Below are 22,864 nucleotides of genomic sequence, written 5' to 3' on the forward strand. Positions count from 1 at the left end.
TTCTCCGACCAACCTCACGCTCCATTGTCCCCTCACTCGCGAACAAGACCCCAAGGTACTTAAACTCCTTCACTTGGAAAGTCATGTGATCAAAATTATTTGGATTCATCCTCTGGGGAACAAGAATGTCTGTGCAGAATTCCATGACAGTCCATCTGATTGTTTATGATATTTCAGTCTGGGTTACAGTGTTTGACCGACAGACTGACATTTCCATCCATAGAGCTAAGCTGCTAGCTTGTCTTAAAATCATAATAACTACTTAGTGTATGTGCAGACAGTGCTTTCATAATGCCCATTCACCAATACCATTTAATGAAGCAACCATCGTTTGCACAAGTCCCATTGGCGACAGGTCATGACAGTTGTTCCATGAGCAAAAACACAGCCTCAACAGCATTTCCATGTAGAGAGAGAGAAAATAAATCCCATTATATTAAAAAGTGAAAATGAAGTGAGCCTTAAAAAATTTAATTTATCTGGCTCAGCATAATGCTGCCTATGGTTATACAATTTAATGACACACAATAGGGACATTTTATTATTCATGATGTGGATCATAAAGTTTATGCTGAAATAGACATTTTTTGCAGTTGAATTATCATTATTTTTCTTTTGTCTTTGGATTTCTCTGCCAGCTGAAAGTTATCTCCATCCCTCACTCTCCACACTCCTCCACATATAACACAAAATCTGATTAGAACATTTGGAATCATTTAACATTCCTAATTAAAACCTTAAAAGTAAAATGACAGTTAGTAATACCACACTATCTATTGTTGCTTATATATTCTACAATGGCTCATTTAGGGATTATACAGTGACAGGTATTCAAAGTTAAGGAAGGTTGACTAATTAATAGATCTAATGTGGTGGTGGCAGATGATGAAAACTAGTGCTACATGCTTTTAGATCACTGACTTCCAATGTTGGGCTAGTTACTTAAATCGTAACTATTGCCAAAATGCAACCTAGGGTCTTTTTGTGAATGTGCCTGAGTCAAACTTTTGTTTGAACGCATAATTAGAACAGAAGCGCCACTTTTAAGATTTACCTTATTATTGTTTTTTGATCAAATGGCCTTTTTAAATGTGAGGGCTAGGGGCACTTCACTGTTAGTAAAAAACAATATTGACGTTGTAGTTGAAAAAGGAAGAAAGAAAGAAATTTCCTCCTATGGAGTCTGTTAATTTGCATTTTGAGATGACTCTTTTTGACAGATGAGATGGCGGATAGCGTGAACAGCAGCTTTATAACAGTGAGTCATTAAAAACCTTTCTTTTTAGTGAACTCTGTGTACACAATCAATGTTCTCAATGCTGGAGTTCATGTGTAGAGCCCCAGGTGATACTTCAGGAAAAGTTTCAAAAGTTCAAAGTTCCCCTAGCACTCCCATTCAACATGCCATTTGACTGAAAATCAAAGATACGGTAAATCTTAAAAGAATTACACTTTAAAACATTTAATATATTTTTCATTACCTATAACTCAGTGAAAACTGAATCAGATTACAGCAAAAGAGAAAGAAAAAAAGTGGAATTACTTTTTGCTAAACTTCCACACAACTCTGTCACTTTCCAGACCATTAGCAGCTAGCTGAATGTTAGCCCCAGTTACTGAATTCAGCCCTCCCTAAGGATAATTATGGATCCCATCTGGTTTCTTGGCAAGTAGATTCCATAATAATGCTTCCAGAAGTCCACGTCCTTTCTCGCTTTCTGGCCATCTCCCCCCACCTCAAATGCCAACTCCAAACTAACATGTACTGAATCGTTCTGTCAACCAAATGCAGACAAATCTAATATCAACCAACCATACCTTTTAAACACATGGCAAGACAGGAAACGGGCAAACCCCGAAATTATCAAACTTTGGTGCAGTAAAGGTACTGTGATTAGTACCTGTATTTTAAGGACTACGGGTTGGTTACATTTCAAATAGTTATCCATTAAACAATTTATTGAAAAAAGGAATTATTAACAGATGACTTATGGCGTTTTTCCATTAATGGTCTCGACTCGACTCAGCTCAGCTCGACCGAGGTGCCCTGTCCTCCATTTTCCATTGCAGTGTAATTCATGTGTGAGGCAAAACGTGGCATGTTGTCATATCCACAGGAAACTGCCTTGACCTAACGCGACACACACAGAACGTCAAAGGTGTGTTTCTTTTGATTCTCAGCATGTGGCTGTTGCCACAGCCAGAAGATAAAATTAATTTCAAAAGAAGCTGGAGGCAACAAAAAAAAAATGCTGGCTGAACTATTTAAACACAGCGGGTTTGTTCTGGACACCCCCCCTTCTGTCACTAGCAATGATGATGCAGTGAATAGTGACGATTCTCTCTGACCACCCAGTAGTCCGCAGGTGTTCACGTCATCTTTTAGTATCGCCTCAGCTCCCTTGGAACCTCAACTGAGCTGATACTAAAAAAAAAGTACCTGTTAGCAGGAACCAGGGACTTTTTTATCGTAATGGAAAACCAAAAAAAGGTAGATTAGTATATTAGCTATATTGAACAAACAAGATATTAACGGTTAATTAGTGTGCATTTTGCTACATTTGGACAAAGGTTCGCTGTTTCCACCTATGTCCAGTCTTTATGCTATGCTAAGATAGCCGGCTCCAGGCTTTAGCATCATATTTACTGTCCATCAATCTTCTTATCTAACTCTTGGCAGAAAGAAAGCATTGATAATTATTTCATGAAACCAATCATTTTGACAGATTATGCCGCTGTATGCTTTTGTTATAGAGCCAACACTGCTAATGTACAGTCTTAGGGGACACTATAGAACCAGAGTAGGCCATATTGGATGGGCCACAGCAGGAGAGGTCCCACACTGATTCCAAAAGAATGCTTTTATTAAACAGAAATGCCAGGAGCAATATTCTCTCAGGGGGGTCCAGTTATCTAAGCTACACCCCTGCTGCACAGAAGAAAAAAAACAAAACAAAGAACTACTGGAGTTTCAAAAGTAGGTTTGTACTATTTTTTCAATTCCTCCTCCCCAGAACAAAGAAGGGAGCAATGCATCCTGCAAAAACTTTTAATTTTCTCCATAACACAGACTTGCTGATTTTGATTATGTTGAAACTTGGTATGGAGATTTCCAGGCTTTATTTGTATTGAGATGGGATTATTTTCCAGTTTATAAAGTAATTGTCAGTTTTCCAGACACTTGTCCTGAACAAGGTTTGCAAGCCTATGCTGCTGCAAGGTGATCTGCCTGTCAACTGTTTGGGGACATGTAAGCACTAAAATACACTAAACGACTCCCTTCATGTAGTCATGGTTAAAGCTCCCTGATCTCAATTAAAAACAAAGCATGGATTGAAGCCGTTATAAATATTTAAATCATATTTCAGCCAAATCTCCATTAATTTAAATTTTTAATTTAATTTAATTTAGTTATTTATTATTGATCCTGAGTATCCATAAGTGATTATTATATGTGTGTTTTATTACCTAACAGAGTAACAGTTTGGTGCAGACATTACTAATTTGTAATGGATTTTTTCATTTTTTTGTTCCATTTCCTCCTTACTAACAAAATTGCTGCTGATGACTGTACTTTTAGACAAGATGTACTTCACAATATGCCATATTTCTTTGCTTTAAATAGAAAAAAAAACACTTCTTTGATAGGTACACAAAACCCTGTCTCTCTCAAACAAGGTATTTCTTATTTAGACACTCTTCTACTTCCTTTTGTGTTGCACTTGTAATTGTCAAAAGTTAAAGACTTTTTCTTTTTATGTGGTTCATGCTTTTCTAGTTTGCTGGTATCAAATATGATCAGAGCAGCCTTTTGAATAGTGGATGTTTTGGTCCTTACAGATTAATTAATTGACAGAAAATATAACATTTATTATGAGGAGTGAGCAATGATCTGCGTATTTGTGCAATGTTAGATTATCCAGCTTTAGTGTACTACAAGTGTAATCACATTATAATCCTTTATGTCAGCTGATAAGACAATAAATCACATTTGAACACAGAGAGTAAGGTTTCTGGTGGAGAGAGCACTGTGCTTTCACTTTACTTGAGTCAAACAGGCTTAGAGATGACAGTGAGTAACATCACTACCCAGGGACTAGAGGATGACTTTGTTTCTGACTGTCTGTCAGAAGCAAAGTCTGACTATCCAGCTTTTCATTTGTCAGCGGTGCAATGCCACGTACACAAGTATGCCTCTTGCCAACAAACAACACAAGGCTCCTGCTTGTTCAGGAAAAATACAAATTGCTCTGTGGTGCTTTGCTGCTCAAAAGCCTGTGTTCTCTGTGACAAACACAAGGTCTGGATTGGAGGGTTTACTCTGAAGCAGCTAACTGCTGCTTTAAATGGGACTGGTGCTGTCCCTGGGTTGGAGGTTGAAGCCTGCCTGCACCCTTGTATCCCCCAGTGGGACAGCAGCTTTGAGGTCAAGAGGGGGACTATGAATCACAAATCCCTGTCTGATTTGTGAACTGTTAGGACATTGATTGACCCGGGTGATCAGAGTAGAGAAATCCTCAGGCAGCCAGCAGGAGGAAGGGGCAATGCTGAGGGAGTGTAATCACACAGCAGATTGCTCTTGAGAAGAAGGTCAAAGCCCACTCTTATTGGGATTAAAACCTTTTTTATGCAGGCTGTGCTGTTCCTCAACCAGTGGGGCCATAGGAGATAACAAAAACATAAATTCTCTGACACATGTCATGCAAAGCTGCACATGTCGGCCTTAATTGCAATTATGATTATGTCTTTAGATGATTTCATAAAGGTCCGTACTAGGTTTTTGTACGTCTGATAACACATCCTTGTATTGGACCCGTTACAATTCCAAATTTCTTTTTAATAGATTAATTTTAGGTTCAAAATATAAATAATTTTCTTCAAAAACTCGTTTTAGTTTATCGAAAAACGTGTTTGTTAAATGTCGCATGAACATAGAAGAACTTTGACTAAATAAAATAAAATTGGTCAAGAAAACATTATCAGGAACTTTAAATCAAAGAACTGTTAACAAGAATATGATTTCAACCAGCCATTAAGTGAAGCGTTTAATTATTGGCCGTTTTTGATACATTTTTGGGACACATTTCAGCCAGTACCAAAAATGTATTGAGGTTGAATCAAGATTATATTTATAATACCAACTGGGACAATAAGCCTGGGAAACCAGATCTACAGGAGCCCTCGAATGTCTTACTTTAATTAATTTTCAATTAGTTTGCAAATATGTTATGGAATATACACCACTGTAGTTTAGTATTTCAAAATATTAAATTGTATTGGTTCGGAAAACCAACCAACCAGTCCAAAAAAACAGTACTCTTAATGCATTAAAATTTGATTTGGTTTGAACATTTGATTGCATTGTTATTCTCTGCAGAAGCTGTTGATTTATCTTGTTTTTTTTTCCATTTTAACAACTGATGGTAACTTTTGTTTTTATTCTGTGACGGATGCTACTGGAAATGTCGAGTACCATGTTGTTTTACTGTAAATATAGAAGATGCAGTCTCGAGGCTGACTTTTACACTGCTGTAAATCCAACCGTCATACTAGACAAAGCAAGTGATTTAAAGGTTTGAATTTTGTGTATAATTTTAGCATTTTTGTTGGAAAGTAAGAATTTAGCAAATCAGTTAAGTTTTGGGGGATAAGAGTTTGGGACACAGATACCTTTGGACCTGGTAGTCTTATTGCAGCATAGTTTTTAGTTTTTACCCTTGTGCCCCTTAACATTTTTCAATACCCAGCCCTAACTCAGACTGTCGACATTAGTGGAACCATTGAATTCACTTAATCGGAAGTAAAAAAAATATTGATTTAGTTTTTTTATCATTCGAATAACTGCTCAGTTGTTTCAGCACTAATTATAATGTGATGGAAAACTCAGTCACAGTAATTCTTCCACATGTCTGGGTCTTCTTTTACCCTACACAAAAAGACATAATGCTTGTTGAGTGAGTTGGACATTGTAAGTGGCAGGAAAACATATGTAACATATAGGGCATTAAATTAACACCCGCCCACCTGCCAAAGGCAGATACATTTTGCATCTGGCGAGCAACACTGTCTATCTACCTGCCAAGTTGGCTGGTAGCCAATGAGAATTGAGTGCTTCAGACTCGTAACTATCGGTAAGCAGGGTACGCAGTTGCTTACTGGCCCGGACCAATCATGGCCCCGCATCACTGAAAGACATTGATTGACAGCCGTGGCCCCCTATCGCATTTTCATGACTCGCGACAATCCCAGCAGTCCCACGTGCAGCCACTGACCAAGCGGGAGTGAGAACGGGTCAAATTTATTTCCATGTTTCTGATATGAAGAGGAGACATGTGTGACTCGAACATCTCACCAACAAAATGTACAGTGAAAGACGTCCTGCCAACCTGTAAACATTTTTAACATGTCAAAAAAGTTAACTTTAGGCCCTGGTAACATCCCTTTATGAATAGGAACACAATGACATAAGTGTAGTGGTCAGCTTACCCTGAGTTGGGTTAAACTTTAGGGGTAACATTTTTAGTTTACTGCTTCAAATGCTTAAAACAAAACTAGATGCTAGTAATTTTCGATAAAGACTGTCCTTATTCCAAGTGAGCTTTCCCTGACTCAGCTCTTCTCTTTTGTCTTTTAGTAGCGGACTGTCGAGTCTTAGAGGGATTGCAGAGATATTCCTCCATCCCCACATACCTGCCTGTCAACTACCAGGTGCTCAATGCTGACTTGGCATTCTTCCTGAAGGAAGCCAACCAGGACTTCATGAGGAACTCAAGCCTGATGTCGCGGACCGAGCCCTTCTTTATTTACCAGGCCAGGAGTTTGCCCTCAATGAACACTAGCTATGGGCCTCTCTCTGTGGAACAGTCTGTTCCTTTAGAGCTCTTGCAGAGCCCGGGGACTTTTCCTGCCTCTTCTGTTTTTACCTTCAACTGGAAGGTGCAGACCTTTATCATGAACACCAGAATTCATTTGGCTAAGCCCAAAGTCCAGGTGCTGTTTTTTGTCGCAGGCAGGGACTGGGACGACTACAGCGCCATAGACAAGCTGCCCTGTGTGCACATGTTTGCCTTCCATGAGACCCAGGAGGTGCGTGGCACTTGCCAGTTGAAGGGGGGTCTGGGGCTGTGCGTGGCTGAGCTGGAGCCCTTGGCCAGCTGGTTCAGCCCACCCAGCGTAGTGCCGGGACGTCAGAGGAACCTCGAAGTGTCTGAGGGCACGCCAGTGGAGCTCTACTACATGCTGCAGTCCACCGAAGCAGGGGAGTGTCACTCAGAGGAGGCCAGGAAGGACAACTTCATCCGCTCAACCCAGGAAGGGCTGTTTGGTTCCTACACCTCCACACCGCTGAGGAGGATTGGCGGCGTCAGGCTCTACCAGAACCCCACTCGGCCCCTCGCTGAACACAGACTGGATAATAACTTCATGGTCATGGTGCCAGCCACACCCATGAGACAGAGGGAAACCGTCTCTGCGTTCATCACTGTGTCAGCTTACTCTCCTGTGGAGATGTTTACTCTCAGGTAAGAATCCTTTTCTCTTTGTTCTTTTAAGTGTGTCTGGCCGCAGACTTCCTCTGTATATTCTGCAGCCTCACTATTGACTCCTACATTTACTTTAATCCGTTAGTCATATATTTCTTTCTCATCTTCCTATTGGCAAACAGTAAGATCCTGCGCTTTGTCTCAGCAGGTTACACCTCCGTTCTCACCCCTGCTCTCCATGATCAATCGCAAATTGTTTCATTACACCCAATATTTACTTGTTCTCATTGACTCTTTCATTTTCTGAAGTCCATCAAATGAGTGTACATGAATAACGATTTGATCGCAGCTCGTAAACCCCAACTGTTAACCAAGGCAAACAAACAACAAATCCTGCACTGAGACTGCAGATCAAATCAGTTTGATCGTGGAGTTGTCTGATCGTAAACACAGGCTAATGGCAAGAACTTCACTGTGTGATTGGCTGTATGGAATTCCAAACAGGTGATCAGAGAGAGAGTTAGAGGAAAGTTGACTATTCAACTTTACTTCAGCACGTTAAGCACAAGAATACTTGAATCTGTGAAGGCATTTGTCATCATTTGATAAAAGGGATCTTTATTATCACCAGTATTCAGACAGGTGTTGAGGAGAATAAGTGACTGAGTAACACAAAAACTAAACACTGTTGACACATAATGAATAAAATGAAATGTCTTTATTGCAGTGACCTTTATCACACATTTCAAGTAGTAAATGACAAATAGTTTGCACATTTTAGGGCTGCACAACATGAAGAAAATATGCTATATTTAATTACGTTATTTTCTTTCAACCAATACAAAAACATTTTTTGAGTGTCTTTTGCAATATGAGGCAGCCTTTGGTGATATGTTGCAGCCTTTTGCGATATGTTTATTGCGGCAGTTGATATTGCAATGACGATAAAAAAAGCTACATTGTGCAGCCTTAGCACATACACACCTATAAAGGAAAACAATCCATTCAAGGAATCAAGCCATGAACCATAAACAAAAGATGGACTAATAATTAACTTTTTTTTAGTGTATAATATTCTAGTTTTTTTATTATGACCAGTTGCTAGGCAACCAATCTCAGAAACTGATTGGCTATGGCTCTGACAACAATTTAGCCTTTGGTGATAACTGACAATATTTTGAGGGTTCCGGTGTAGCCGGTGGATATTATCAGTCTGATTATCAACTTGAGATGTGAGAAAGGAGTTGGAATGAGAGACGACGTCGATGACCAGATTGTTTCTCTGCAGATTTTTTTTTTTTTTTTTTTAATGGGTTTAGCAAATGAGAAATTTGAGTTGTAGTAACTAGAGTCTAACGTTATAGTGTTTTTTATTTCAATTTATCCACTTTAAACATCATTACCCCAGTCAGCGTTTCTTCAAGAGTGAAAGAGCAGTGTAATCTCTCAGAAATCGCTTGATGCAATGAAGCTGTTGATAGGGACTAATTATAGTGAACAGATGAAACAAAATGATTTAGATAATTAACAAGCAATGCAAATGAGAATATCATTAATTAAAATGCATGTCCATTAGTGTAATGACTGAAGCCATTCTTAATCACACTGGTTTGGAACATTTATAAAGCTTCCGAGAAGCTGATACGAGGGGTCAAGCACATTTGTCAACATGTGTAAAGGAAATCAAGCTGCATGATGGTGGGTTTTCAGCTTAGGCAAGGTAAAAAGCCATTTTAAAATGAAACATTTTACTGTTTATATAAATATGTTCCACTATTATTTTTCTGTTCCAGTTGTTTACTAATGAAGATAATTTTTCCAGCTAACAACAGAGAGAAAATGCGGCTCAGAATTGGAGCTATGGTAAACAAGTTCACAGTAGCTGTGAGGTTTTAACAAGCCAAACTAATTCTTGACGAATGTCCTTCCTCTGCTTCATTTAATTACAGCATAGTTGTCCTGAAGTGATAAGGGATTGGAAACCCCCCACTCTCCCCCCCTTTTTTTCTCAATTGAGAAACTCTTCTTTCATCAGGCAAATTAACAGGCCAGGCTGGCCACAGAGGCAATGCCTGTGGTGTTTTTATTTGGCAGTGCAGCGTATGGCGGGCGCAGGTTGACCATCTGAGAGTGGCAGATATGGAAAGGCCTCTGTGTGGTCCTAGGTGATAAAGCTGTTCTCATACGTGCATTTGTTGCGATCCTTAATCACCAGAGCGAGAAGACTTTGATCTCTATATTCACAACATCATTTTCATCCATGTACTACACACTTCTTTGTTAGCCATTGTTGGCAGTGTAGCCCTGAATGCAGAATGAGCTTATGATCCTGTTAAATCTGTCAAACAGAACTTACGCCACTTTAGTTTTTAAATGTTTATTAGGTCCCCTGTTTCCTACATTTAATTTAAAAAAAACTCCCTTCATATTCACAGTTTTATACCTCATTCAGTGTGAGTATGTTCAACCAAAACATCTGTATATAAACGATCACTTTCTTTCTACACAAGAAAAAGGGAACATTTAAAAGAAAATTAAAATGGCCACTAAGACCTTTAGTAATTGTTTCCTTTTCCCCAATTTAGTTTTCAACTTCGTCTAATCCATTATGCTGAAAGGGTCACACTGTGATAGATGTAATGCAAGGAAAGCCAATTTCACATATTTTTAATAGCCAATCATCCGGCCAATTTATTGCTTTTTAGATGCCCAGCGTGATATTTCTTACTGGGGTATTTCTGTCTTGACATGCTACTTTTAATTTGATAGTTTCTGATTTGATTTGAACCCCTCTGTGTTAATAAGCTGTGTCACTCGTAAACAGAATACTTTAACTTATTTTACTGTTGTAATACTATTTTGGTGTGGAGGGTCAAATAGTGGCTACTGTTAGTCACGATCATGAGTCATGAGCCCATTTCCTGTCACCTTTTTCTTTGATAAGCAATCATTCACTGGAGAAAAATGACATGCTACACAGTAATCATTTAAAGACTATGGTGTTTATTGTTCATAATATATATATATATATATATATATATATATATATATATATATATATATATATATATATATATATATATATATATATATATATATTTTTAAGATGCATCACCACCAGAAATGGGAAGTAACAAAGTAGATTTTTCAGATATTTTTACTTTACTTTACTATTTTATTTTTTGCAACTTTTTACTTTTACTCCTTACATTTTAACACGAATATCGATACTTTCTATTGTATCGTTATATTGTATATTGTTACTTTAGTTTAGTACAAAAGGTCGTCTATCAGGACTTTGAGTGCATATCGGAGAATAGTGCAGAAACGCGCCTTACACCGCGAGCGGGTGCGCACGCCACACAGAGAGAAAAGTGAGAGAAAAGAAAGAGACTAGCTGTCCGGAGGATAATCAGTTGAGATTGTGTGTGCGTCTTTGAGAACTGTAAGTCATATAACTGATGTTGTCAGTTCATTCAAGCCTGTTGTTGTATTGGTTTGTAGTTCTGGCAAATTTAAAGGTTAGCTTGATTGTGTTCTTCACCTGTTGGCTAGGTTGCACCTGGCTGTTGATTCGTTATAATGGCGATTGTTGAACGTCCTTGCTCATTAAGATAATGTACTGTAATTAATAGTGGGTTTATTGTTATTATTTACTAGCATATATGATTCCTATGCATTGTGTGTGGTAGCCTTTACAATGTTATTTATTTCTTTTATTACCACACAAACACACAGCCATAGTAGAGCTACCCATGCCCATGTTATAATGATGAATGAGTGTACAATTGTTCAAATATAACCCCCTTCTAGTATAAGACACTATGCATAATAACAGTGCTCACCAATTTGCTCATATGAGGATCTTATTTTAATTTAATTATACAATGCTACCTCTCATTTTACTCTGACTGTGCTGTAAAACATGTGGTTTGAATTCCCCTCACAGTTTGAAATTGAACTTTTAAAAACAGTATTTTAGTGGCTCAGGTTTAATCACTTAAATTCTGATTTAGGAATTCAAACCAGGTTAAAAACAGAGAAGTTCAAATTGGAATAGTGATAGAGAAATGTGGCCAAAATCTGTTTTGAGGAAACAAATCAACCATACAGAACATATTTGCATATCTGAAGCAACAAGACATGTTGTTAACATGACCAAAACCACAATTTCCCCCCTAAAACACATTCTGCAGTCAATTTGATACCAGGTTGGTGATGAATTTCATTTTCATTATTATGCAGGAAAATATTGTACATTTCATTAAATGGTTTTACATTTAAACTGGCCTGACTTACTTCAAACTGGTTAACAGTTTTCTTTTAAGAGACAGAATTACATTACAATAGGATTCTGAAGCTGATTCTGTTCCTGACAAACCACAAAACATAAACACATGTGCGCTAAACCGAGCGGAGAGCGGAGAGCCCAGCGCAAACCGCTTTGGTCTGAAAGGCCCTTTAAAAAGGAGTGCGCGGGAGTATGAAATCAAACACAGTGTTTGCAGGTATGTACCTTTATCAAAGAATGTTTATATTGTAATAGAGGTTATCGCATGTGTGAAAAAAGGATATTTGACCATAACAGTACTGGAATGAGTGCATGTAAAATTCCTGTCTTGTGTGTCTTGGAAGGAGAGCAGAAAGTGTTGGACGGGAGTTGTTGTCTTGGATCCAAAAGTAACATTTAATGGCTAGCTTATGCATGCAGTTCTGAAAAGTCAAGATGTTACAATGTGAAAGTGCAGTTGTGAGTTTGAGGGGCGAGGTTGCGATGAATCTGATTGTATAGTCTATGCTATGCTTTGCTATTGGTTCAGTGGTTTCCTTTGGGGTGAGGAAGGTAAGGGTTGAAATTGGTACACAGTTGGATATTTTTGAAAGAAAGATTGCCCGTGTATATTGTTAAAGAAAAACTCAGGAGCAGCACAACTGATTTAAAATACGTGAAGGCCCAGGGGATCTTGATGAATTACACAGAAGCATTTAATGGAATTCTCAAATGAGGAGAAAATTTGTACAGGCACTACAGTCTAACTAAAATGTGTTATTTTCGTGCCGCCTAAGTCTCTGAAGTTCCTGTCTTTCTGAAGGAGTATTTAAACTGGAGGAGTTAGGTTTAGCTGAACCTACAATGTCAACAAAGATATTACAGATGCTGTAAACACAGGTGCAGTAGGCGATGCTGCGTGAAGATTGCTGATAATTGCTACCGCTGTAAAGCCAGCCAGTGGGGAGCAGGCATCACAAGCAACAGCAAACACACAAGGTCACACCGAGCTATTGAAAACAGCAAATAGTGAAACGGCGAAGCTAATGTTATTTACGTTGCTCACTTGTCTCTCACAGTGGACATGCACCTACCATGACAATTTCAGACCCCTCCATGATTTCTGAGTGGAAGAACTTGCAAAATAGCAGGGTGTTCAAATACTTATTTTCCTCACTGTATAATAAAAGTAGTTTACTGGGTAGAGTTTAAACAAAACAACACTCACAAAGTGGATCGAAGTTAAAAAAAAAAAAAAAAAATGCTCACTTGGAGGATCACAAAATTTCAAACAAAAAACGGATATGTAAACTTGGCTGGAATGTTGGACGAGACTGTGACACGGACTGAACAAGACAAACGGGCGCAAGACAAAGGGAGACAAGGACTATTTATACACAAGGTAGGGAAAAACAGGTGAAACCAATCGGGGGGGGGGGGATAGCCAATCACAATGGCGGAAAATTCACACAAAGGGACGAGGTCAGGGTCTGCAACGAGAGGGAAGAGGTGAATGCAAAATAAAAAAAGTGCATAAGTATTTAACATGACAAACACCTCCCCGATGTCAACAAGGCTCTTCTTTCTTTCCCAGTCACAGAACTTCTATTTTAATTTGTATTCTTCAGTCCTCTTCCTCTTTTGCCGTTTCTCTGCCAAGGCTTCTAGATTAGAACGCGTGGCCGCTGCCTCCCCCTCTTCCTCCGCGCACACGCCGATTGGCTGGAAAAGTGTTTTGTGGCTCTTACGCGCCTTTTCATTTGTTTTCCATTTACAAAGCCAGGGCTGTGTAGGCACACCAGATTTTCATTCAGCCCACAAAGAAAACGGAGAGCTAGGTGACTGTGAGGACATATTCACTGAATTTGAAAAAAAAGTGTATTGGATGCACATTGCTTACTATACTTTTAACGCAAATTCCTCAGCACAGACACAATGTGTTATATGTTTACTTCCTCCAGGATCTTGGCAGAATGAGGCAGCACTGTGTTATCATACACGACTAAACATGAATGCACGGCTAAAACAACTTTTGAACGTATACAAGCTCCACCAAAACGAGTTCCCTAGGCTACTTCGTATAGAAATCCGCTTTGCCGCCCAAGACGATTGTTCTTGGTTTAAAGAAGTGCCAATTTTCTCCCATTCCAGAATGCTATGTGGACTAGCCAGACTCCGCAGCGCTGTTAAGGAAGGTCTGACAATAAGAGAGTAGTTGGACACTGACCTGAATGAGACCTGGGGTACCACTGTCTTAATTTACATAGCATGAGTTCATCAAATGAAAAGACCACCAAAACTATGTGACGAGACAGAATGGGTGAGAGGTGGCCTGATCTTGTTTTAAACATACACATTCTGGTATACTGGGGAATTATAATGCATAACATCTTATGATGGTTTTTACCATGTCTTGTCTATGTCAAAGGACATCATCAAAATACAAATTTCTGTGAACAAAGCTGGATTAAACGGAATTAAGTCTTTGGCAGTAGATTATTATTTTGCTGTACTCCTTCTTTGATATCTCCCTTCTTTATTGTGCTGGATGAGAAACTAACATATTTGTCTACTGTAGAGCTGTTTTTTTTAATCATGAGCAGGAGTTACTCCCTGCAACTGCTTCAAAGAAGGAAGACATTTCTGTACACAAGCAGATTCTGCACTCTTGCAGCGGAGGCGAATGAAGAAAAGGACATTTAAAAGGCACTAAGGACTTTAAGGCCATTACATTTAATATGCAAGTAATGTTAAAGTTGGACTGATATTAATGTGTTTTCTGGTATCACTGTGCGAGCAATTTAGATTGTTATATGTCATTGATAATGCATTATTATTCCTCAGTATTAGATGGTTAATATGCAAATCTAATGCAGTGAAGGAAATTATTTTAAAGGATATTTTCCTCCCGGAGTCTCTAGTGGTAGAAAGAAAAAAAGAGATCAGCTCCAAAGGAACTGTTTCTATTTTCAATCTGGTACAGTGCTGCCATACACCATGAGTCACTGTACACCGGGGGTCATTACGTGTGCATTGTCCTCCCTGGCCAGGCTCAGCCAGCAATAGATTAGTCGATTTAAGTAACACAACAAGAGCAGACGTTGTACCCGGTATCCTGTATTTATCACCTCTTTGTAAATACCAGACCGAAAGCTCACCCTCTGCTGTGGTGGAGTGAAGGAGTTTTAAAGGAGCACTCACACACCACTATGTTGGAGGTCTGTTAGGGACTGGATGGAAATCCCTAACAGACCTGGACATTATGTTCAGGTCTGTATATTCATTATGTTCTCCCTGACACATTCTTCTTTAAAAAAAAAACTTTGATGAAAAAATGACAATAAAATAAAATATAAAAAACAACAAACAAGTGGGTAGCAACACACCAAAAGGAAAAACAATATCTATAAAGTGTTATTTATATATTATATATTCTTAGCAAGATAATAGATTTACAAAAACTATATGTAATTTTAAACACCTACCAAACCTATTTTACATACAACCCACTACCCTAATATCCCACCCCAGTGCAATGAGTATAATAACCCACCCTCACATTCATCTCTCTCTTCATCCTTTTAATAAAGTCTTTTTATACAACTTTTAGAACTTTAAAATGTCTGTAGCACCTCACATATGATGGGTTTGTGGAATGGTTTGGACCAGGTGCTAAAACATTTCCCTCATTATCCTCATAACTAAACGAGATAATAGGCCAATCGTCAGTGACTCCCAAAACGCCATAGATGGCGGTGGCCGTTTAATGCGTAACTGTAACACGTGACCATGGTGGAAATGGGACTTTTCTATTCAATGTTCAGAGTGCCGCTTTAAACACATAGTTATTGTTAAACGTCTATGTGAAATGGAACTAGTTTAGGTAACAAAAATACTTAAGGTTAGTAAAGGTGATAGGCTTAAATTGAGTCACATATACTTTTAAAAAAATGGTCAAATGACTGGCAGCAGCGGCCGCCAAACAAAATAATGTAAAAAAACCTCATTCAAATAAATGTCAAAAACAATACATCTACAGTCATATTCATTCAAGATTCCCCGTTTGCTCTCGCGACAATTACAATATTTTCACCCCACCTGTAAAATCTAAATTAGAAAATAAATAAGATTTAGATCAGATAATGTTTTGTAGGATAATGTATGAGGAAATTATCTTTACTGATAATTAGAAAGAACCACTTGCTCTGCGTTTTTCAAAATAACATCTTTCAAGGAAGGTTGAAATAAAACGATAATCTGGGGTGTGAAAAAGATTAAAGGTGCGCTTGTGCTCTCCTGCAAAAATCAGACTATCCTCCCTTCAGCCAAAAGAAAACATTAAATAGCCTCCACTTGTCTGCATCTACAACAGTCTACCGTTTCAGTCTCGTGCAAGCTACAAATTAGTTTTTTATAAACCAATATAAAGTGCTTCAAGACAGAGTTTGAGAGCAACCTTACATGTAGCTCCTACAAGTGTTTTCTAAAAAGTCTCTCTTGCTGCCTTGGTAGTCATTTGCCTTGGCCATAAAAGGCGCTGAAATGGGAAAGATTGGTATAAAATTGGTTGCAATGACTCAAAATTCTGTGTTGTCGTCAGTGCTGAGATAATAGTTGTATTTTCATCCACAGTTTGGATGCGGTAAAAGCATATGGAAGCTGGGTTAATATGCCTGAGTGTTTCAGCTGACGTGTTTGCCAACAGATACACACGGCTGGTCTTGTGCATGTGCTTTGTTTAATTGTTTGCCTCCCTTGGAGAACACTCGACCAAACATTTGTTTGCAAACAGATTTCAATAAAACTGTCGGCTTTTGCAATCACATTGTGTATACAGCACATGCGTTTTTGTGCACTACAGGAGTGTTTGTGCACATGTTTTTGTGTGTATCGTAGTGTTTGTGCAGGTGTGCTGAAACGCTTGAGCGCCGCGCCGTGCTCTAACTGTGAATGCTAAACGTACTGTCTGAGCGACTGCGATGGAATCAATTTACCTCTTCTTTTCAAGGCATCGATCAGTGAACAAATTATCCACCATTACGCTTCATTATGTGCAGGGGCAGATTGACCATCTGGCAATTTTGGCAATTGCCAGACCACTTTTTTATGTGGGCACATTTTTTTAATATACAATACACATAGGATGGGTTTTTGTTGCTTGCACAATTTCACTATGGTTATAATAATTATATTAATAACATATATTAAGCATTTGGCCAGGCCGACCCAATCAGAAGTTAAGCAGATTGGGACGTACAGTCAAAATCAAGCATGTTACTTTCAAAAGGCATCTTCGTTTGCACGTTTCAGGCTGTACCCGACCCTCCCGGTCATCATGCTGCTCTGGGGGACCAACTGCACAGCGAGAAGCCGCTGCTTACTGGCGCAGAGCTTTGCCGGAGCTCCTACTGTTGTCTGTCCGTGCGGCGGTCTAGTTTCACACTATGTCCTGTAGGTTAAACACAGGTATGCTTTAACTGTGGTGGTTCCTTACACTGTGGGCTATGGTCAACATTTGATCAATAAAAAGTAGAAAACATTTTTTTTCATAATATTTAGTATCATGATTGAGTCATTGCACAATTTAGCAGTAAAAGCAGTAGCCCATGTAAGATAATCCTACATTTTTCAACTAGGTAATAAAACGTGCTCCTTGGGGGAAAACGTTACCATAAACCCTGTTCTTGGGTTCAAGGGTGGTCATATCCGGCCTATGTCCCAGATCTGAAAGACCCATTACTTGACTACTGAATATAATAATATTCCATTATATTTTGCATTTTGAATTTTTACCTGCCACCAGAATTATGTGATTTCCTTGCCATAAATACTTTTTTTCACCATAAATTGGTGCCTTAAAATGTATCAGAATTTAGCAATTGAAGCCTTTTAGCCTTAAAATTTGTGTTCCCCAAAGGCCAATTCTGAACAAGGAAAAAGCCTGAAGTCTAATCACAGACAGTTAAAACAGATGAAAAGATCAAGAACCAGACAGACAATATGTACAGTGTCAACAGAAAGAAACACGGACACTCGAACAAGCAGCTTTAGAGAATGACAGTAACAGCATGCAAACCGCATAACCGTGTAAATTTGTTATAAACTTGGGCTCTTTAAGAAGTAGTTGTCAGGGGGGAGGAAGGAGGACCCAAACGCAGAGCAGTGGGGAGCTTCAACAAAGGCTTTATTCTCACATTCCACAAACACAAGACGCAAAGGTGGGTTCCAAAAACACTCCACAGTCCAAAAAGCAGGCACAGGGGAAGGTGAGAATAAAACAGGGAAAAATACACAGGGGAAAACTGACAGGGAGTAGCTGGAATACGGCAGGATAACAAGTACTGGGAAGCTGACAGGACAAGCTGACGAGACACATAGGCTTGGCTAGCAGGCAGACGAACTAGAACGAGCTGACAAGAGACAAAGGGAACACAGGGGTTACATACAAGAGGTGACGAGGTAATGGGGAACAGGTGAGACGTCAGGTGAATCACAGTAGGGCGGGGCAGGACAATCAGACAAGCAGTAAGCAAAGCTAGACAAGACTAGACAAGACAGGAAACTACACTATCAAAATAAAACAGGAAGTAGAACAATCAGACACTTACAGGGGAATCACAAGTCAGAGACAACCACACAAGACAGGGGAGAAAACCAAGAACAAACACAAGGAGACAAGCCGGGAAAAGTAACCCCAACAAAAACCCCAAACTATGACAGTAGTAAGCATTTTTTGCCGGTTACTTACATTAAATGTTTAAAAAACTGTTACATAAGGTACTGCTTATATTATTTCACAATAACATGTGTTTTTTTACATTTATATTACACTTACAATCTGTACACAAATGTAATTAGTGAATGCATTTGCGCGTGGGTGTGGCTGCTTAGGCGTGGTAATGTGCGCGTAGTGTGGCTACAGTGCCAGGGCTGAATTTTTGTCCCAGTCCACCCCTGATATGTCCTGATGGCCAACAGGGACAAATGTATGCAAGATGTATTGGCCTAAAATATCAGCCTGACGGGATAGAAAAAAATCATTCTCAAATCTTTTACATAAGGCATATTTTGTTTCCTTGGTCTGATTTCACAGGAAGTTATGTTAACATTTATATTACCTATTAGTAGGGCTGTCGATCCATTAAAGTAATTAATCGTGTTGAATCGCCTCATTGTCCACTATGAACTCCAATTAATTGCAAAGTAATCGCACATTTTATTATCTGTTCTAAGTGTACTTTAAAATTAGGTTTTTCAAGTTTGTTTCTTTTTCCTTTTTTGGGGGGGGGCATTTTTGGGTCTTTATTTCCACAGGACAGATGAAGACGTTACAATGAAACTTATACATCTAATATAGGGCTGGTTGATTATGTAAAAACGTTACGTGCAAAACAACTATCGATTACATTGCTTTTGTGATCATTAGGAGCAGCCATAATACTTCGTAGAAATACATAAATAGCTGTTCACACAGCATAAATGGTAGCTGTTTTTAAGTATAAGACACTCGACAACAACACACAGTGGTCACACACTCATATCTGACTCATTATAATGCAATCTCATTGAAAGCCATCATCGATGGCTATAAACAGGCCCTGAATCAGCAGCCACTGGGCTGCTTCTGCAAGGGGAGAATATGTGATGAAAGACTAAGAAAATGACTTGTCATTTATTTGCAGGCATTGAAGCCATAAGCCATTTTCCTTTAACAGTTTCTCCATTTGAAAGTGGGAGAAAGAAGCACTCCGGGGACCCAATACAAACGATTAAGACTAAACGTATCTTAGTGAGCGGCTTCAAACGCTTACATAAATCTTGTCAGATGTCTCCTAGTCATAATGAATAATTTCGTTGTTTATGTTTAGTCTGTGAGAGGTTGCAGTGTGATTTGGCAACCTGCAGCCGATTGCTTATGCACTTCCGAAACATACTTCTCTCTCCTGTCAAAGTGGCTAATAGTGTCAATAGTTAATTATTAATACACCTTCAAAAAAAAGTAGCATAAATGTTTAACAGCTTTTTTTGTTTTCTAGCAACAAGTCTCCTTACGTTTCCATCAAGGCAGCAGGACCGGTGCCACAAGGTGTCAAACATCAATGTCTCCTATGCTGAGCTTGCCGATTTAAATGTGTCCCATTATGTTTGCTACATTTTTATTAGCTGCTAGAGTGTGTGGCCTTGCCAGAGGCTGACTGAGGTCCTGTTAACAAACACTGCTGCCAAAACTTGGTTGCACGGAGAGGTGGCAGTGCTGTTAGACCAGAGCAGACTGGCGCATAACTCCCACATCAAGCTCTCATCGTTTCCACACAACTCCATGGGGGGTTCTATCATCTGCCTTGGCTCCTTTTAGTCGCTCTCTTAGTGGAAATACAGTATTACACATATAGGAATAGTATTCATATATAATTAGACGGCAACACAGTGAAGTTGGCTTACTCGTTATGTAGGAAGAAAGCAGGATAAGTGACTGTTATTTGTAAATGTACTTGAATTTGGTTACATTTATCCTAATGCAAAGCTCACTAGACTGAGTAAAGTGAGCAAAACATCAAGGCAAATGTTTAATACGAATATGAATAATGAATATTATTTCTGGAGTGAGCAGAACATCCCTTCTGGTGTCACAAATATGTACATCAAATGCATGGAATTTGTCTTTCAACCCGAAGCAAGGAATAGGATATTTTCTCATTTTTCTGTTATGTAAAGAAAAATGTAGGAGAATGAATTTAAAAAAAAAACTTAATACATTTATTGGCATGTTTCCATTATCTACACAAATGCACAATAGTAACCTCTCTCACTCAGTTTCACTAACTTTTCGTACAAAATATAATGCATTCCCTTGCAAAAACCTTTCCTCATCTTTAAATTCTCCCATTTAAAAAAACAAACAAGTTCATGTCGTGCGTACAATAGGGGTAAATATAAGAAATAATCTAAAAGTTTATCTCCTATGTCTTAATTAGGCTGTTTTGAAATTGAGGTTGCTTGCAGAATGAAGTGCTTAGTGCACGATACAAAGAGCATACAGCATAAACTAAATTAATTTCCTCAGTTAACTAACTAAAGTGTCCACTAAAAAACATAATGGAACTGTGCAAAGGTGCCGACTTGATCAATGAAGATACACTGCCTGATGTAAAATGCACACAGCATCTCTCTTAATTGGAACACACTTGCCTGACAACAAATTAAGCAAAAGAGCAGGAATAGAGGGGACAACAAGACTTTTTGTCCCCCACTTTCAAGTGTGGGGTGTGTCTGTGAAGTAAGGTCTGGCTACTTTACGCATACATTCTGGGATAAGAGAGAAAAAAAGCTCTGGGTTGTTTACATTTATCTAAACCAATCAAAATCTTCTTGGGTGGATGCAGAGACGGTGGATCTGCAAAATATTCTCAGGAAGGAACTTGTTTCGGTGGACCATTTGCACCCTGCAAAAGAAAATGCCACAAACAACATTAAATTAAGTTAATTAACAGAAGTAGTAACATAAGCTATATTAATTAGCTGGATACATGCTTAATCATGATTTGCTCTTACCAGTGTATCAGCGAGTACATTTTGTCCATAACAAATCGCCACCAACCGGTCCCAAAACGTCCCAGTTATTAATTGCCCAAAACATATTCTGGATAAATCCTTACAATCATTCCCCTAAAGAACCAAACTGACCTGCCTAGCATTTCCTTGAAAACATAACACTTTCAATGTTTAGCTTGCAAGCTCAGAGGTGTTGTTTCCCAAAGTGAATTGAGAGAACTGCAACACACAGAGTGGAAGGTGAAAGACATCCAGCAGAACATCCAACGACCCCGGATGTTTCAGCAATTAACCTGGAAATTGATCCAGATTACTACTGTCGTTGATCCAGACTACACAGCAAGGGACTGCAGCTCTGGAGAATGTAATTCAAATTTTCCTCATCAATGATGTATTATTTCACCATCCGCTTTTAATCAGAATATTAATTTTTATGAACTGACCGCCTGATCCGCAGATCAGATAACTGCGTGCATGTGTGTGTCTTGCCCCTGGCTGTGTGTGGTGTGTTTGGCCTTCAGCATGACTCTTCTGCAAATATGAGCTACTGTATGAAAGCTGCACTGATTAATCTCCGCTTGTTGGCTGGTATTTGAAATGTGGTGGGCTAATCAGAGTTTAATAGTTATTGTTGTTGTATCAGTGAAATTGGTGTATCGTGTTTCACGTTACATGTATCAATCTCTGTGTCTCTCTTCCTCGCTCACTCGCTCACTGAGTGGGAACCTAGATTTGCAGGCTGGTGTTTTTTGTGCGCAGTATGAAATAGAATCCTGTCGTGCCATTGCACAGTTCCGCTTGTTTTCAGGAACTATTCGCTCAAAAAGCTACACAAAGTTAAGCACTGTAATTCGTAAGCATTCCACGTTTTTGTTATGCTGTACTTAACACAGTGACTGCTGCTGTGTAAGAACGCGGCTGGCTGCGAAGGGAGGAGGTTGGGTTGGATGAGTGGGCATTATGTTATATAGAACTTTCAAGCCAGAGAGCGGTGTTTGCTTCCCGGGGAGAAAACTAAAGCGAATAACCCAGGAAATACGTGTTCCTTAGGAGTGTTTTAATCCTAACCACAATCTTTTTCCTAATCTTAACTGGTTGTTGTGGTGTCTAATCTTAACTTTCGTCGTGGCAAAATGCTCATATTTTGTGGACTAAATTTAACTGCAATGTCCGCCAAAACGACCCACCGTTCGCAGTGCTTTGTTCCTGGCTCAAAGTCACCTATTTTCAGGTAACTGGAACACCAACTACCACTGACAAAACAGAGGTCTGTAGGCGGCGTCATGAAGCTCTTTAGCAGCTTAAACAACTACCAACTGCCACTCAGCGTCATTGAGCTGGTTAGCTATCTGGCATGACATGACCACCCGGCGTCACATGACCAACCGGCGGTTTCCTAATTTTGTAGGATATCATACATTTTGGTGTTCATACATATTTATGCAATATCCTACGGATCAGTTCATGAGAATGCATTGCACAGTTCCATAATGTTTTACATTGGACATTTTAGTTACTTAACTGAGAAGGTAAACATTTTCCCAACAATTCCCCCCAAGAG

The 22,864-nt window shown here is 39.0% G+C and overlaps 1 protein-coding gene across 1 annotated transcript in view; it reads left to right on the forward strand.

Annotated features, from left to right (window-relative positions):
- The window catches only part of si:dkeyp-14d3.1 (transmembrane protein 132C), a 141,990-nt gene that overhangs the window by 23,209 nt on the left and 95,917 nt on the right, over positions 1–22,864 (forward strand). The window contains exon 2 of the mRNA XM_034871995.1: positions 6,635–7,520. Coding sequence (XP_034727886.1) covers positions 6,635–7,520 — 886 coding nt within the window. The remainder of the gene's footprint in view (positions 1–6,634; positions 7,521–22,864) is intronic.

Source organism: Etheostoma cragini, chromosome 5 (genome assembly GCF_013103735.1).
Source record: "Etheostoma cragini isolate CJK2018 chromosome 5, CSU_Ecrag_1.0, whole genome shotgun sequence".
In the NCBI taxonomy this organism is placed as follows: domain Eukaryota; kingdom Metazoa; phylum Chordata; class Actinopteri; order Perciformes; family Percidae; genus Etheostoma; species Etheostoma cragini.